Source organism: Aythya ferina (assembly GCF_964211825.1).
Source record: "Aythya ferina genome assembly, chromosome: 5".
Taxonomy (NCBI): Eukaryota; Metazoa; Chordata; class Aves; order Anseriformes; family Anatidae; genus Aythya; species Aythya ferina.
Genome location: NC_140301.1, coordinates 32,863,730 through 32,880,748, shown reverse-complemented (window position 1 = coordinate 32,880,748; position 17,019 = coordinate 32,863,730). Strand labels below are relative to the sequence as shown.

The window sequence follows — 17,019 nt, the reverse complement described above, 5'->3', positions numbered from 1 at the left end:
AAGAGAATGGGATGGAAACAAAAGATTGGCAGGGGGGATTGTAAATACGGTAAGTAACGTTGCAGCTAGGAACATGTAAAGCCTGGGGAGTAGTAATGTAGGACAACACATATATCATACCTATTACTGTTCATCCTCTGTGTGTTTGACAAGTAGCACATCTGTGTATAGGTAACATAGGTATTCGGTAGATTTTAGAGGTGCCCTATCAGACATGCTTGATCTCCCTGCCTTGGTATGGAGAAGATCAAAAAGCCCAGTTAAGATCACAGCATGGTGGTAAAGCATGCCTGCACGAACCCATGGCAGGTCAGCAACCCTCCAGTATGGACCGAGCTCGGTGGTGCCTGTGTCTCTTCTGGGTGTTGCTTCGGGGAACCCTTGGCTGGCAAGGTAACAAAAATAAATCTATGTGTTTTTTAGCCGTGGGTCTGCAGTTGTTTCTTCTGCTTGCCTGTGCTGGCTCATGCACCATGGTTAGAAGAAATATAGAAGGAAAACAGAAGCAGCAGACACAGGGATGAATATTATGTCGAGGCTGAGTCAACATGGCTCTGAAGAAGTCAGTGATGATCCAGCAGGTGAACCTGAGAATGTAGTTATCCAACCTGCAGTTGTGTTCCCTGGACAGTCCACACTAGGGACGCAGGGAATGAGGAAGTCTGGTGCAACATGCTGTAAATGTCAGAGATGGACACTGCCAATAGACCTTGATGGCCCCCAACCAGCCCCACCTGGGGCCTCCACCCACAGCCTCTGCCATTGGCCCAGGGCTCCATTTAACCTCTGGCCTGGGCCCTTGCTTTCTGTTTGGGCTATGTTGTAGGAGTGCTTACCTCTGCTCTGGGTCTCCTTGCTGCAACTTGCACCTATGTATTTTTGTCTTTAGCCTTACTCCTGTCTTTTGTTTGTGGGTGGACTCTGGATGTAATTTAACACCTTGTTTGACCTTGTCCATGGGCTGCCTTGTTTGCGTGCACGGTATATGGGGGAATGGGACAGATGACCTATAACATGAAGTCAAGGTGGAAGTTGTGTGATGTCGCAAAAGTATTTGGGATCTTTAGTATAAACTTTCCAAAAGCTTTTAGGAGGACTCATCAATAAAATCAATCCCAGGGTTTAAAATAAAGTATATGGAGAAGGTGAGTAGTGAAGTAAAAAGCTCCAAATGCTAAAATGAAGTTCTGAGACAGGGCCAAAACTGATGTATCACTTGTCAGCATACATTACAGGACTGGCATTTCATAGTCACAAGCTTTTTCTGCAGGAATCAGCTACTGTTTTCAGCTGTATAAACAGAAAAAAAAGTGAACAGGTTATGTGTGATGATAGGGAGTTCCTGACCTTTTCCTGAAAAAGTGTCCCACTTACACAAATGGCAAGCCACTAGAGAGCAGCATTAGATCAGGACTTCTGTTACGTGCCCAAACGACTTTTGAAAAGCATTAGGAAGATGTTTGCAGTTGTTTGTGGTTTCAGGTCAGGTTTGGATTTAGATTAGATTTTATCAGAAACAAAGGAAGCTATAGGCTAGTCAGTCCTCTCTGGTTCATTGCTTATTCTCTGTTGTGGAGTGAAGGTGAAACTAAACAAAAATCACTAAGAATGTGATAAACAAAATACAATTTTTAATAAATGGCAGTGATAACATACTTGGCAGCTCAAGGACACTGTGGCTAAGAAGGACATGTCAAAAGATGGTGTAAGAAAAAAGGAGGGCACACAGGAGAAGGAACACAAATTACAGGTGTGTAGTCAAATTGTTTGGACAGATAATCTTCAAGTTTTTGGTCCTGAAGATTCTGGCAGAATATCAAAAAAGATGCAAAGTTAGATAATATGGACAAGCAGCATCAAAAAGGAAATTTGTATCTACAAGACAACTGCTGATAATGCATTAAGTCAGGAGGTAATCTAAGACTTTCAGCAATTAAGTAGCCTTGAGAAATACCCAATTCTTTTTGTCAGTCAGGAAAATGAAGTAAGCAACAGTAAGTCTCCTGACTTGGGTTATTTTGGTCTGTGGTCTACAACTGGAGTCAGTAAAGTACTACAGCCTTGCCTGAAATGGATATGTAAAAATGCATGACAGATTTTCAAAGGGCCTTTCTGTCCCACCTGCATTGACCCAGCTTCAGGCTCTGCAAAGTGATCTGATCTTTTTCTCTTGCTTTTATTGTCTAATAACTTTTGTTTTCTCCCTGGTCGTTCTGTGATGTGTAGCAGTAGAAATGTGTTCCTCTGAGTCCCCCTGCCTTTTTTTCCACCTGATTCTTGAGTAGACACTGAGGTTGCTTGGAATTGTACAGGAAGACCTCTGGCTACCAGTGTAACAAACTAATGAGGGCTTCTGAATTTCATCAGCCAAGGGCAAGAAGGGTCCTTTATGCTTGCACCTAATTGCAATATATTCCATGTGGAAATTATAACTAGATTAATTCTGCAAGTCACAGAAACATAGAATACTTTAGAAAGTTTAGGAGCAAACTATCAGAATGGTAAAATTAAAATATTTGTAGCAAGGCTTTATTTAAGAATTTTGCTAGAAAGATTTTAGTTGATATTAAAACTAAGGAGCAGCCCATTTGTCTATCTGGAAGGGTGCCCTCTACCAAATCCTGCTGTGAACCACGTAGATTCCTTGGAAACGTCTGCAGAGGCAAAATTCATGTTTTTCTTCTTTGCTACCTAAAGATCCACTGCAGCACATCCTTAGGTTTTTCTATAGCACCAGATATTTGCACAGAGACTGAAGCTTGGATGAGAAAGCAACATCTGCCTGCCTGTGGTGGTCATATGGTTTCAATACAAATATCCCTACTGTGTGGCTTGTTCTTACGGTGCTCCTTTTCCAGTATTTAGAGTTCCCCATCTTTCTAGGTTTCTTTCAATCCTGGACATCAAAAGAATGAGGTTGTCACAGAGGTGAGAAGGCAAAACTCAGGGAGCTAGTGGTTTTCCAGTAGACAGTCGCTGCCAGTGATGACTATATCGCATGATGAGGTACTGGGTGGGGGGAACCAGCTAACACTCAGTTCTGCTGTAGCTCCAACACGTTTTCACTGCTCCTGGCCAGCAATGCCTGGCTGAGAGCTGTGCACGCAAGCATCAAGCTGACAGCTGCTCTCTACAAAGCAAGGTGGCTCCTGGCAGCAAGCAAAGGAGTTTCTAGGACAGGTAGTCAGTATGGATGGATCAAAGAGTTCCTTGACATTCAGTTTTGCTGTAAACAGACTGCTGCCAGATATCCTGTCCCTAGGTCAGCAGTGAGGGAGTTTGCAGCGGCTCATGGGTTCTTCTTAAAGATGAGTCACTTCAAGGTTGCTGGATTTTCTTTCCTATTGCTCCACTTCCTCTGTTTTCTCTGAAGATAAATAAGAAATGAGAGCCTGGCAATTCTCTTGAGGTCCCGCAGCTTGTTTATTTTGTGGAACTACTACTTGTTGTCTAACTTTGTTACACTTGTTAACAGCAGCTTTCCCATAAAACTTGTCCCAAGTAAGCTAGCCACAGCTTTGAGCACTGAGCTGCAGAGCAGAGAAGATCATCTCAGAAACTTGAAGATGAAGTATTTTCTTCTGCCAAGTCAATTAGCATTTCTCTGTAACTTCGTACTAAGTAAACCTGTCCAGGTGTGTCCCTGCTCTGAGATGCTAAGATCTTACTGCTGCTCAGTTGCTATCTTGAAATTAGTTATACATTTTTACTGCTGTGACTCTGCATTATAGAATTTTTCTGCTATGGAGATAAGCATGTGTAAAAAGATATACTTTTTCTTTTGCAGATAGCTACAAGAAACAATGACTTAGGTGAGTTCAACTGTAATTACTCTGTAAATAAGAGCAGTTTTTGGTGGGGGGTTGTTTCTCTATACCTTATTCTCATTATTTTGTATATTTTTCTCTTTGAAAATGTTTTTCAGCATCAGTGGAAAGTAATTCACAAATTTCAGACGTGTTTTAAAGTTGCAGTCAGTTTGATTATTTTATACTGTCACAATAAAGAAATTAAGAAGAATTATTGAGTAATTATTATATGGAATGCTCTTTTCCACATGTAGCCTCAGCAAACAAGAATACTTCTGACTTTGATTTATTTACTATGTGGCATAAGTCACTTCACCCTCTGCTGTACCCAAGACGTTGTACATTTTTGGCATAATAACCAATGCTCTTGTCTGTGAGAAACATATGCCAGGTATTTCAGAGTCAGAACTGATGAGCACGTTGCAATATCTTATGTCAAATTAACAGCTAACCTGGAAATTAATAGCTAGCATGCATTCCGTATGCATGACAGAAATAGTCTATTGTTTCGTATGATTCATCCCATTTTTTTCGGAGATCACTTATGATTTCTTTAATTCCACAAGCTCTAATGAAGAGAACATTATATATAATATATATAACTTATGGTACTCAGCCTTCCATTCTGAAGGGCTCCCAAAGCTCCTTAAGTTAAAATATATGTAGTCACTGCTCTCATTACAGCTGCACTATGACACCTATACTAATATCAGTTTTTCTTATCCAGAAAAAAATGGAAGCCTGATCAGTTTTAGCACAATATGTATGCTAGACTCAGTCTTAATTCACTATTCCTTTTTCAAATGACTGAAAAATAAGCTTCAGCGGAAAAATTTTTCAAACATACAAAAACTTGGTTGGTGCATACCTCTTATCTCCCTTTTGTACTTCTATTTGCCTTCTAAGTGCCTTGCATGTTCATTTTCTTCATCTGGCAGAGAGTGAAATAGCTGTGCATGAAGGAGACATCCTCTTGAGAAGAGCACAACGCAGTGCAATTAACTGTGAGAGTTGTTTATGGCCTAAGTCACAAGATGGACTAGTCAAGGTTCCAGTTAACATCTCTTCTGATTTCTGTAAGTGTATGCATATGGATGCTGTAAAGTTAGCACTGATCTTCTGGTCTGTATGTTCTGTTATTTTATAGTTTTGTGTCATGCACTGAATGGAATCTTAGTCCAAATGTGAACTTAGCAACACGTCTCTTCTGCTATTCTCTTGGCCCCACGATTGTGGCAAAGACTCCAAATATTTTAGGCGTAAACATTAAAATGTGGTTACTTGGGCAGTACTTGTTATATAAATACCAGTTAGTTAATTTTAATTCCAAATACTAGTTTCAATGCTACAAATGCTAGCTACAATGCACTTTGGCATTTAGCAAGTATAGATGAAAAAATATAATTTGTTCACATTATGAGTGTGTTTCTTGAAATTACCACTAGAAGCACTTTATTGAACACTGCGATTTTTCTTTCAAATATCTCATAGAAATAAACATTCCTGCACTGGAAATCCTGTGGAGGCAAAAATGAAGGACAACTCCTTAGATATTTTTTTTCATTTTTTTTTCTGGGGTCAGTCAATAGGTTTGTCTGAATAGAAAAGGCTGCAGCATGCCTTAATCTAGAAAATTTTGTTCACAAAAGTTTCACGTTGGCTGTGTGCGTCCTTCATCTCTCCCCTGTTGGGACCTTCCTCATGTGAAGCTTTCACAGAGACCCTTTCAAAAAGATCTCTGAGGGAAACTGGTATGGAAACAAAATACAGTCTGGGCCTGATTCCCATTCTGGTGAAAGGGATCTTTGTGTTTTCATTTTGGGTAAGGAAAGCCCAGTCCTATCTAGGTTGCCTCTCTCTCTGTGTGCTTCCAGCGCTGCAGCACGTGGCCTTGTGGTTAGGGAACAGTCATTCTCTCTGCCTCACTCTCTCCACGCTTTAAAGATGAGGAAATTAAGATAAAAGGTAGTCATAGATGATTCATAATTGAGGAAGCCAAAACGTTCAAAAGCAGATAAACACTCCCATCTATATTTGGTACCTGAATAGAAACAGTGAGCTTCTGAGCTTCCGAACACTGTCTCAAATGGTTTCAAGGGGTGTGTGGCAGACATTCATTACCTCTGATAAACAAGCTGTTTTTTCCATGCTTAATTAAGGTCAGATGGCTCATCTGGGATATTCTAATCCAATTATTTATATCTGAAACTTTTTCTTCTGCTCTGTCTAAACAGAGAAAACTATGTCAGATTTCTGCTTTCCATCACCCAATAGCTACCTGCAGTGGAAGGCTGAGGGCTGGCTCTAACAACCGTAACAGTTCTATCAACTGTTACATACCCCTTCAAAGTCTAATCAACTTGGAGATCTCTGAAAGCTGTGCAGCTTTTCTGATTATACTTGTATGATAAAAATGTAAAGAGTGCTGTAGAGATTTGGGGGAATGCACCCTGTTAACGCACCTTGTTTTTGATTAACTAACAACAGAAAACCTTTCCTGGGCCCTTTCTCATTCTAGCATTGATAGAGAGGTCTTGGATTGCTGATGCTCTACAAGAGGTCTCCACGTTGACTTGCGTCAAGTTTGTAAATCGTACTACTGAAACAGACTATGTGTATGTTGAACATGGGCAGAGGTAAGCTCCCTGTCTCCAAGGTTTGGAAGCACCCAAAAGGTCTTTCAGCTTCTTTTCTGTTTTGGTCTGAATTTGAGTAATTGCTCTTCTTATCCTAAGAGTCAAGATTGAGAGAGCAGGTGCAGTTTTTCATTTTTCTTTAGCTATGCTGGCAGTTATATAACTTAATAAACTGCAGAAATAAGTGCATGGACTTAATTAAATATAATGGGATATAATTCTTGATAGAATTTAGAAAGAAGTATAATTCTTTCAGGTACTTTGCTTAACTACTTGAATTGCTTCATCTAAGTTTGATAAAGTCATTTTACTGTTTTAAAACTTATCACAAAGACTTTATTTCTCCCTCTGTGTTTTCAGTTTGGCAGCTTTCAGTAGGCAAGGTATCTCACACCAGTGACTATTTGGGTCCCTTTCTGTGGCTGCACATCTGGAGGCCCTTGGTGGTTTAGTCAGTATATGTATTTCTTTGTATTTGCTGAATGCAACCATTGCCTAATATTGATTGCCTATTTTTAGCTGCTGGTCTTACTTTGGAAAAATTGGAGGACGTCAAGCAGTCGGCTTGATGAAAAACGGCTGTATGGATAAAGGAGCAATTCAGCATGAAATGAACCACGCGTTGGGTTTCATCCATGAACAGGCACGGAGCGATCGGGACAAGTTTGTCAAGATTGTGTGGGAACACATTATGGCAGGTAGGTCCATTAAATCTTAAGAGAAAAACACTTTGAGATATACACGTGAATGTTACTTCTGAGAATAGCAGTGCAAATAATTATTAGCAGCTGGCTGAATTGCAGCAGAAGTTTTGGCATTAGCAGTCAGAGGAAGGCATGTAGTCTACATTGTGGATGAGAACACAGGACTTGATGTAGAGAGAATAACAGCCCATGCAGCCACCAGCATGTGGGAAATTCTGGGACCAGCATGACACAAGGAAGAACTGATATTTTCTTCTTGAAGAGCAAACAATCCTTCTCACTGCCATGAGAAGGAGCAATGAGGAGCAATCAGGACTGGTGAATTTGTAGCAGGGGAAACATGGGAAATGTTATTTAGGGAGAGGAATGCAATAGAAGTAGTTTGGGGGTGTGCCCACAATCTATGTACTGAGAAAATGGGGTATATAGAGAGCTCCTGGCTTTAAGGAAAGAAGGGAAGAGAATGGTAGGATGTCCTAGGGAAAGGAAAGTGAGAAAGTGATACGGAGGATGAAAGCAGGGGAAGAAAAGATTGAAAGAACCATTTTTCTGACAGCTACAGAAGCTGGACAACTTGCATTTGTAATAAAATAATAGTGTATTTAATAAATTATAGAAAATAAAGAATAATAAATGAGACTGGACAATTGAATAACAGATTCTGAAATGTCTTTTCAGCAAATAAGATTTTCAGCTGGCATTAGAAAATTGAATATATCTATTTTCTCCAGAAGGAACTTGATTGTTTTTATTGCAAATTCCTAACACACTGTTCTCCAAACTTTTTTTTCAGCTATTCCCATGATATCCTAAGTGAATTCCATTTGTACTGTTCTTTATTTAGGTTTCAGCTTGAGTGTTACAGTATAATTTTGATATAAATTCTATGCTGTTCTTGTATAAGAAGGGGGTGTCATTTTGGAAAGTAGAGGATGTGCTAGGAAAGAGGAGTTAAAAACAAAGTTGTACCAAAGATACAAGATATAAGTAAAATCTTACACCAGTTTTGCAGGAGGAAGTCTACAGGTTCAGATGTCATCATCCCTAAAGTATACAGATGTAACCAAGCTCTGATTTGGGCACAGTATTGTTGAAAGGATGAAAGGGGGGAAAACAAGAGGGAGACAAGACTATGCAAAAAGGGGGATAATATCTTCAGTGTTTTAACAGCATTCACCAGGAGTAGGGGCTGAGAAGACTGATGTGACAAGGGAGGCAGAATGCAGTGTGTGCAGCAGAAGCCCTGTTGGGAGGGGAAAAAAAAGGCAAAGATATGCAGGGGAAATCAAAAGACAGTCATGTTCATAAAGGCTGCTAGTCTAACATAAAAATGTGCTGCTAACAGTGCTGATGGCAGATTCCCCTGACCTCGGTGCAGAACTAGACCCCAAGGCGTTCTGTAGGTTCTCAGTTCTTCCACATAATCTGCTTTTCTCTTGCTAAGACTGCATTACTATGGATGTTTTGGGTTTGTTTTTACCCCTCAATTCACCTTGGAAGCCATCCTAATTCTCTGTTTTGTCAAAATACTGTCCACTGAGCTACTTGAAACTCAGCTTGTTTTTTCACAAACTTCTTGGGAACAAAACTGTACTCGTAGCCTACAGCCAGAGCTTCCTTTTCAGTTTTCTGAATCACCACACTGATGCTGGCAGAGGTAGATTTTAGTGGAGAAGATGGGTTACGTTCCTACATTTGTGCAGGTCTGGACAACTAGATCTCTCTAGCATGTGATGAGGCAGATTCTGGTTTGCTGGCAGCACCTCTGTCCAGCCAGGCTGGTGTTAACACCTTTTTAAATAAAACAGTTCAGCAAAGCACATACATACTGAACAGTAGCCATATGTTTAAATGTTTCACTGTGCTCTTCTGGAATCAGTATTGTAGATAAGAGGAACAGAGATAAAAACCTAATAGTAGGGAAAGCCAGTGCTGATGAGAACCAGTTTGAGCTTTAACTTGGTTTTTGGGCTATGAAAAGCTCCAAAGTCATGTTTATTCACAAATCTTGTATAATTTAGGATTTTGAAGTTTCTTTTTGCATTTCCTAGCCCTCACTGGGACCAGCACTGACGAATATTACTGGAAGAGACTGGCTCTGATTGCAAGTTTGCCAGCCAAGTTGTGCAAACTCAAGAGTCAGATAGGATGATCTTCTGATAAGTGTCCAATGCTGAACTCTTGTCCAGATGGTTTGTTTACAAACCACTAGTTATAATAATGAAGGTACAGATGTTGAACTGGGAGGGAGTGCTTAGTGGTTAGGGAATACAACCTCCAGGCTAAGCTGACTGCATTCAGCTCTCTGTTCTGATATTGATTACCTGTCTTATGGACAAGAGACCCAGGGTGAAATTCAAATGCTCTCTAGTCAATGGAGAGAAAACAGGTGCCTTTGTATTAAAATGGGATGAAGCTCCCTCTGACTGCGCTTCTTTCTCTCTCCCATGACTGTCCCGGGAGACTTGATGACTAGCTTTGGTGCCTAACCTAGAGAATTAATGCAAGGGGAAATGAATTCTAGTCTGCCTCTGGGCCCCAGTCCTGTACCAATGTAATGCTTTCTTACAGGTGGTTTTTAAGGCTAAGCAGATGAAGTAATGAGGTGCTCAGCAGCTGTATTTGGATAGAATGCTTCTAACTGATCTTACTGAGTGCCCTTGCTTCATGTAAGTCGTGTCACTTGGCTGTAGTCACTGCTGATGAGTCTGCTGACCAGAGACAAAGCCAGAACACAGCTGATAACTTAGGGACCAGGTTTGCCTGTTACACCATTCTATTGTGGTCTCACACTCATTCTGTATCAGAAGTTGGAGAGATGTATTAGGTGGAAAGATTAATACATTTCCTTGGAGAATGGAATTGGATTTGCGAATTATATTGAAACTTTGATTTATTTGCCTCAGTTTATATTCCGAAACCTACCAGATTCAGTGGAAATAGGCTACCATGGGCTTCAGACAGTTCTGGTTGTTTTGGAAGACACAAGATCCAGTGAGAGTAAGTGTGTAATGACTTGATGATTTGTATCCTAAGTTAGTCTTATGACAGCAGGTGGTGTCTGACAGCAGTCATATTGATTATAACAGCAGGCAGTGTCTGACAGCAGTAATATTGTTCTGATTGAAACATTGCTCTCTCACCTTGCAGGGGAACAAGGGAACTTTGGAAAAGTGAAGTCCAAAAATCTGGGCCTTCCCTATGACTACTCTTCTGTGATGCACTACGGCGCGTAAGTTTTTTTGATGTGTCCTTTCAAAGGATGTGCTCAGATGAAGGCAAATACTCAGAGAAGGAAATACTTTGTGCAGGGAATGATTTTTGCTGTTCACTTAAAATTGAGTTAATAGATCTAATTACGAGAGTATATTTTGGCAGCAGTATTCCTGGAAAACAAAGTTGATATTGATAGATGAAAGAACAATGCTTTTTGTCACTGTACTAGTGCCTCTTGCTAGAGGTCTTTGACACGGCTATATTACAACATCTGAGTCACTGAGCTAAAACAGTTCCAAAATCTATGATGGGCTGTAACTAGTTACTTCTAAATGAAATAATTTTGACAACAATATTTGGGTGCAGAGAGGAAAAAAAAATTACATCATTAAGATGTAGGCAGCCTTTTGAAAATTATTTATCCAGAAACACCAAGGCTGCATTTATTCCATAACATACAAGCCTGTAGCATGTATCTTCTGTATTTTGCACTAACAAGAAACAACTTCTGAAGAAGACAGTGAAATAAAACTTGTTTATCAGGAGGCAGGACCTCACAGATAGCAGATAATTAGCAACTGTGACAGAACTATTGTTGATTTTCTGCCTCTTGAATCATGAAGGTGGGATGCAGTTCATTTTGTCAGGGCACTGGTTAAAGCTCTTCTTAGGACAATGCATTTTTTGTTCCTTGCTTTCAATTGCTGTGCCCAAATGGTTACCACAGTTTTTCTTCATGGAAGGTTAACTGACTTTAGAGAAGGTTCTTGCCCCTTCCCATTGAAGTTCTGTGTGGTTCATCAACATGATCATGCAGTGAGTCACTGCTTAATAGAAGTGATTTAGAAATGTGCCTTATTTCTACAGGTATGACTTCTCCAGCACTCCTGGGAAACCAACTATTGTACCCATCCCTAACCCTTCAGTACCCATTGGACAGAGAGAAGGGCTGAGTAACTTGGACGTGGCTAAAATCAACAAGCTCTACAAGTGCAGTAAGTGCAGGAAGATAGTGTGAATCCTTACCTGGCTGATGCCTGTAGGCACCATCAGACATCCCCCAAAGGAAATCAGCCCACAGTACATCTCCCCATAACCCTACAAGAGTGCTGGTATGTATGTGGAACAGAATTGTCTCTGTGGCCAAGATACAGCCTTCTTGTAAAAGGAAATTTGCTTTCAGTAATTCACTGTCATTGAGCTATGCTGACCTAGTCCCTGCCCTTTGACAAAAGCAAAATCCATGAGCGATCATGGTAGCCAGCTGTCAGATTCTTGTTTCAGGAAAGCTCTGAACGTTGCAAAGCATATGAGTGATCAACAGCCATGATTAAAGTTCAGTCATATTCATCAGTAGTGCCAGTGAATTTATGATTTCTTTCAATTAAAATCTGACTGTAGGGCTAGAAGTATGGCTTATTAGAACATGTCTGAGGGGAATTCCCTTGCCTTTTTGTGTAGTTTTCTACTTCCTTGCCTCCATCAATTTCTTACTCATCACTGTGGTACCATAAGGTCTAGAAATACTTAACATTCCTTTAGAGCAGGAAATCCTCAGCAGAGATGCACAAACCAATGTAAGTAAACCACTGAACATTCCCCTGCAATGCACAGTTTTTGCACCAACTCCCAGTGCATAGGCTAATTGAATTATATAGTATTTAACATTTTTGAGATGTTATTCAATTGGTTTTCACCAGAACAGTAGGAAACACTATTACTGTCTGAATATTAGCATACCAAATTCTGCTCTGAATTATGTTAGAGCTCAGATAAATAATCAATAATCAGAAGGAATCAGCATTACTTCAGTTGAGTATTTAGGTATAGATGAAACCCTCTCAGAGATGATTTCTCAGTTGAAATATAAGTAAGACAACTTTTCAACTTAATTGTGTCTCTCATGGTCTCAAAGTTAGCAATAATAAGTATTTAATTGTATTCATCATAATGTATTCTTGATAGTGGGGCTGGGGGTGAATCACATGTCAATACCACTATTATGTAATTACATAATTAATCTGTATATTTGGGAAGAAAAGCTAGATAAACCAAAACCAACAAAAACCACAGAAATTAATAAAAACTATCATAAGTGGAAACTGACAAAAGTCCAGTTGTCTCAGGGAAAGTACGGAGCAAGGGAAAGATGTCATAAGTTCCTATGGTTGCATGTAATCTATTCATAATTTGTAGTTTGGAGAGTTAAATAATGAACTAATGAAGACTATATATAGAAAGACAACAGACAAATGAGATCATTCTTTGCATACCAATCACTAACTCTCTAGCCTGACTTCAGTGCTCTTTTACTGTATTCCTCCAGTGCGCATTCCTATCTCTGCTTTGACAGAATCTGGCTTTAAGCTTGAATTTGCATACATGTAAGAATACACAAGCATTTGCTGACAGGAATTTATGCACTGATATAATTGAAACTGCTATTGGTTGAGGTTAAGCAAGTTCATGAAAGATCCAGGCCTCTTAGTAGTAAACTGAAATGTGTGAGTGAAGCCCTGTTCAAAAAGAAAGTAGCTGAAGCAGCTAATTACCCTTTTAAGTAGCTTTAGTTTGCTCACAGGTTTTGAATAGTTTTTAAAGTAGGTACTTTTTATTATTATTATTTATTTTTTTTTTTACAATCTCAACTGATGATGATTGTTGAAGAGAGTTGTCCGATGCTTTTGGAAGACTTTTGTTCAGTTTTCATTCTCTTCAGCATTGTTTGGTTCTTCCCTTCAGATTGCTGTAGCTCCGTGTTGCCAAAACCCAAAGGCTCGTTCTCCTCTGTCAATTACCCATCCCCATACCCAAACAATAGCAACTGCCTGTGGTTGATCCGCATTCGTCGGAGTAAGGTAATTTTTAATAGGAGAAAGAAAGTTTGAACCACAGTGTCAGGACTACACAGCATTATTTTATTATTATGACTAGCATGTAGGAGTCCTTTTCAGGGAACAAGACATTTATTCTGTAACATAGCAAATGAAAACAAAGTCTTAACAATTTTCATAAGACTTTTTATAAGACCATCAGATATATTATTTAACTTTATTTTTATCCAGTTAGGAATAGGTGATTCTTTAAAAATAAGGTATAGTCAAACATCTGTTATGAGGCTCAGTAGCAGGGACACTAGATGAAATTCTATGTTCTCGTTATACAGAAAGTCAAATTTCTGTGATATGTGGATAGTGAAATTAACAGAAATGCCTAGATCACTTCGTAATTTAGACGGTTTGAGTCTTTCCCTGTGTATAGCAGTAAACCAACATCTGTTTTCTTGTTTCTTAAGATTTTCCTGCAGTTTGAGGCTTTTGATCTCCAAACCTCCTCAGATTGTTCTTCTGACTATATAAAGGTTTACAATGGAAACAGCAAGAATTCTCCTGTCTTGCTGGACAAATACTGTGGGAAGGGGCCGCTACCTTCCGTGGTTGCTTCTGGATCTACAATGCTGGTAGAGTTTGCAACTGATGAGACGGTTACGGCCACAGGATTCAAAGCCTCCTACAGCAGGGGTATGAACACTCCTTTACAGAACTTGGAGAACAAGACTAATAGTATTTGCATGGAAGAACTGAAACTTTAAGCATGTACACCAGAGCAGGTTTTTCCATGTTTTTCCTGGCATCCCCAGTGGGTATTAGTAACACAAGGGATTAGGCAGTGATGGGGCTGAAGGCTAGCAGGAGACAAAACAGGATATTGCATGGTTGTCATGTTAGGAATCCTGAGTACCCACTCGCATTTTTCTCAGAGCTAGGCTTCCTTGCATCTTTATAACAATTTATTTAAATAAAAACAATACGATGACTAATAGGAGCAATGCAAGCAAAAAGACTGCAGAACTCCATGAGAAATAGCACCAGTGAGAAGTAAAGTCAAGATGTGGGCCGTATGGTTTTCAAGCTATTGTGATGTTTTAAGCAACCAGAGAGCCTAACTTTGGGTAACTTGCACTTTCCAAATAAAAGGCTTTTGTTATGTCATGTGACACTCAGTGCTTACTGAATTCACTTCAGGGGTGTCTGTTTTAAAAGAATGAGAATGCGTTATGAACTGCTGGATAAAATTCTGTTGTGTTGCGACATGATTTTAGGTCTCAGGCATTGAACCAAGTAACTGGGTATTGTTATTGCCTTATTTCAACTTAAACTGCAAACTTTTTAAAACATAAATTGAAGATGTACTTTTCTAGTATCATTTTTTACTTTTTTGCATTCGGCTTGATGGAGTAATTTCTAGATTGCATTAGAACTAGCTCAATAATGCAATCTCAAATACTTAACCTAATTCTTTTCTGGAAGTGCAGTAAGGTAGTCCCATTAGGATGCTATGGTAATGTGGTAACATTTCATTGTAAAAGTAGTATAGCTTTAGATTCAGCTGTTCCCTGACCTCCCAAATTATTTTAGCAGGAAAGTTTTTTGTTGTTTTAATACAGCTGATACAAACATAAAGAAATAAACTACTTCAGCAGTAGATTTTCATAATAGCATGCTCTTGGCTTGAGGAAAATACAAAAGAGTACAAGCAAGCTCACTACTTTTACTGTCAAAATACTTGTTAACATGCCTTTCTGTTTCTTCTCCTTTACTACTAAGTGAATTGTGGAGATACTTTCAGAGACTCAAATGGAGTCATCACCTCTCCAAATTATCCCAATAAATACCCCAAAAAACGAGCATGTTTCTGGGTTATCAGTTCTCCAGTAGGATACAAGGTAAGGCACAGATTAATTCCTTTGCTGTTTGCAGTAGTGTTCTCTAATGGAATTTATTTTTGCCTTAGAGAACAACAGCTGCAATGGTGTGTTGTGTTTTGGTGGATTTTTATTTTTTTTTTGGAGGAGACATTCTCAGAGTGAAAATCTGAAAACAAATTCAGTTTAAGACCTTATGCTGGGTCTTGATTTGAGGTGATCATCAAGGGAAAGTCTTTACACATGTGAGACTTTTATGAATTTAGTTTGTACTTTGTTGGCTTTGCTAAGAATAATTTCTAGGTAAGAGTGCCTACTATAAAACCGGCACATTGCACAGGTTGTTTTTTGTATTGCTTGAGAAAAGAATTTAAAGCATAAAAAAAGCATCATACTTGTCTCTCATTTTTCCTTTCAATCCAAATGCTGATGAACTAAGCAAACAAGTTGGTATTAATTTGTATTACAGTATGAGATCAAGATGTGGCAGACATAGAATGAAAGCAGTACCTTGTACATAAGGAATTTAAACTATTTCTGCTTGTTACTTACAAAAGGTAAGAGAAAATGGTATAACCTGAAAACAGTGCTTTTGTTGTATTTTCTCCAGATCTCTCTTAAAATGTTATTCTTTGAGCTGGAAGTTAATGACAGATGTGTCTACGACTATTTGCTCATACATGATGGAAGCCAACCTACATCACCTGCAGTTGGCCCTTACTGTGGGACAGAGAAGGTTGCAGACTTCACTTCCACTGGGAATTTTGTGCTGGTTGAATTTCACAGTGATACAGTTTGGGAGTTGCCCGGATTCAAGATGAGTTACACATTTCATAGGTAGTACTGTACATAACAGGAGATGCAAAATGAAGAATGAAAGAGACCAACTAGTCACTGTTTCTGAGTCTCTAAGCTTTTTGTTATTGTAATCCCATTGCTGTTGTTACATGACCAAATGGAATAGCAAAACAAACTACGTAAGCCAATTCTCAATAACTTATAATGTTCGGAACTGCCTTAAAAAAAAAAAAAAAAAAAAAAAAAAGAATATGGCTACAGAATTTGGCTTCCCAAACTGTAAGATGCTAAAATATAGTAAATGTTCTTACTGCAATTATGCCTTTGTGAAGAGCACATATAAAATGGTAATTTGCTTTTCTAGTGCCAGGAAGGCAGCCAAGAATATCTTGAATGACACTGACTTTTTTTTCCTAGGATCTGTAATGCTTTGCTTTTTATGCTTTTTTTTTTTTTTTTTTTTTTTTTTTTTTTTTTTTTAACCCTCAGAAGGATATTTGATAAGTTGTGGACTGAAGGGTTGAGAGCTTGCCTGCACTATGCAAACCAGGCAACAAATACCTGTAGCTCCTATGAGCTCCCATCTGACTATGTAAACTCTTCATTTTATTTGGCTTCCTATTTAGACTGGCACCTTTTTTGGAGGATGTAGTAACAGCAGCATGAGAGAAAACCGAACTCTATTTCTGGCTTGACCATCACTATTAAAAGGAATGGGTTTTTCTTCCCTGCTTTTTTAATTGATTTACCTCAGAACAGTTAACATGCAAGCTTGCTTCAGGAAGTAAGGGGAAGATGGCTGTGGGATGAACCTGGGAATAGTCACTACGGCTGTCTCCTTACATTGCTAATAAAATGCCTTCCTCTTATCGTGCTTTTACACAGAGAATGTTGATATGGTAGAATGTGGTACATGCTCCTTTTGCTGTATGGCAAGTCATTTGGAAGCAGTGTCTGAGGGCTACACCTGTATTGTAGCCAGAAGGCAAATGAGTTCACTTTTAACAAGCCTCAGCATGTGAAAACCAGCAGACATGGCTTTGGTCTTCCTTCTATTGTTGTCAAAAGTAAGACATGATGTGCAAGGTGGCCAACTGTTGCTCATGAAGAGCTCATAAGAACTAGAACCCAACCTCAAAGACAGTAACTTT

At 39.1% G+C, this 17,019-nt stretch overlaps 1 protein-coding gene across 6 annotated transcripts; it reads left to right on the top strand.

Moving 5' to 3' along the window:
• The first annotated feature begins 820 nt into the window (after window positions 1-820).
• LOC311437743 (astacin-like metalloendopeptidase) lies at window positions 821-16,595 on the top strand. 6 transcript variants are annotated; one of them, XM_084521400.1, is made up of 12 exons: window positions 821-1,145; window positions 1,664-1,750; window positions 3,788-3,812; window positions 4,748-4,885; window positions 6,328-6,445; window positions 6,965-7,143; window positions 10,300-10,381; window positions 11,233-11,360; window positions 13,108-13,223; window positions 13,661-13,886; window positions 14,973-15,091; window positions 15,681-16,595. In XM_084521400.1, the coding sequence occupies exons 1-12, from the start codon at window positions 1,137-1,139 to the stop codon at window positions 15,909-15,911; spliced, it is 1,458 nt and encodes a 485-aa protein (XP_084377526.1). In that variant the 5' UTR covers window positions 821-1,136; the 3' UTR covers window positions 15,912-16,595. The 6 variants fall into 6 exon arrangements, with proteins under 6 accessions (XP_084377526.1, XP_084377525.1, XP_084377529.1 ...); XM_084521399.1 differs by having other exon boundaries at window positions 15,658-16,595; XM_084521403.1 differs by having other exon boundaries at window positions 1,646-1,750; window positions 15,658-16,595.
• Window positions 16,596-17,019: the final 424 nt, after the last annotated feature.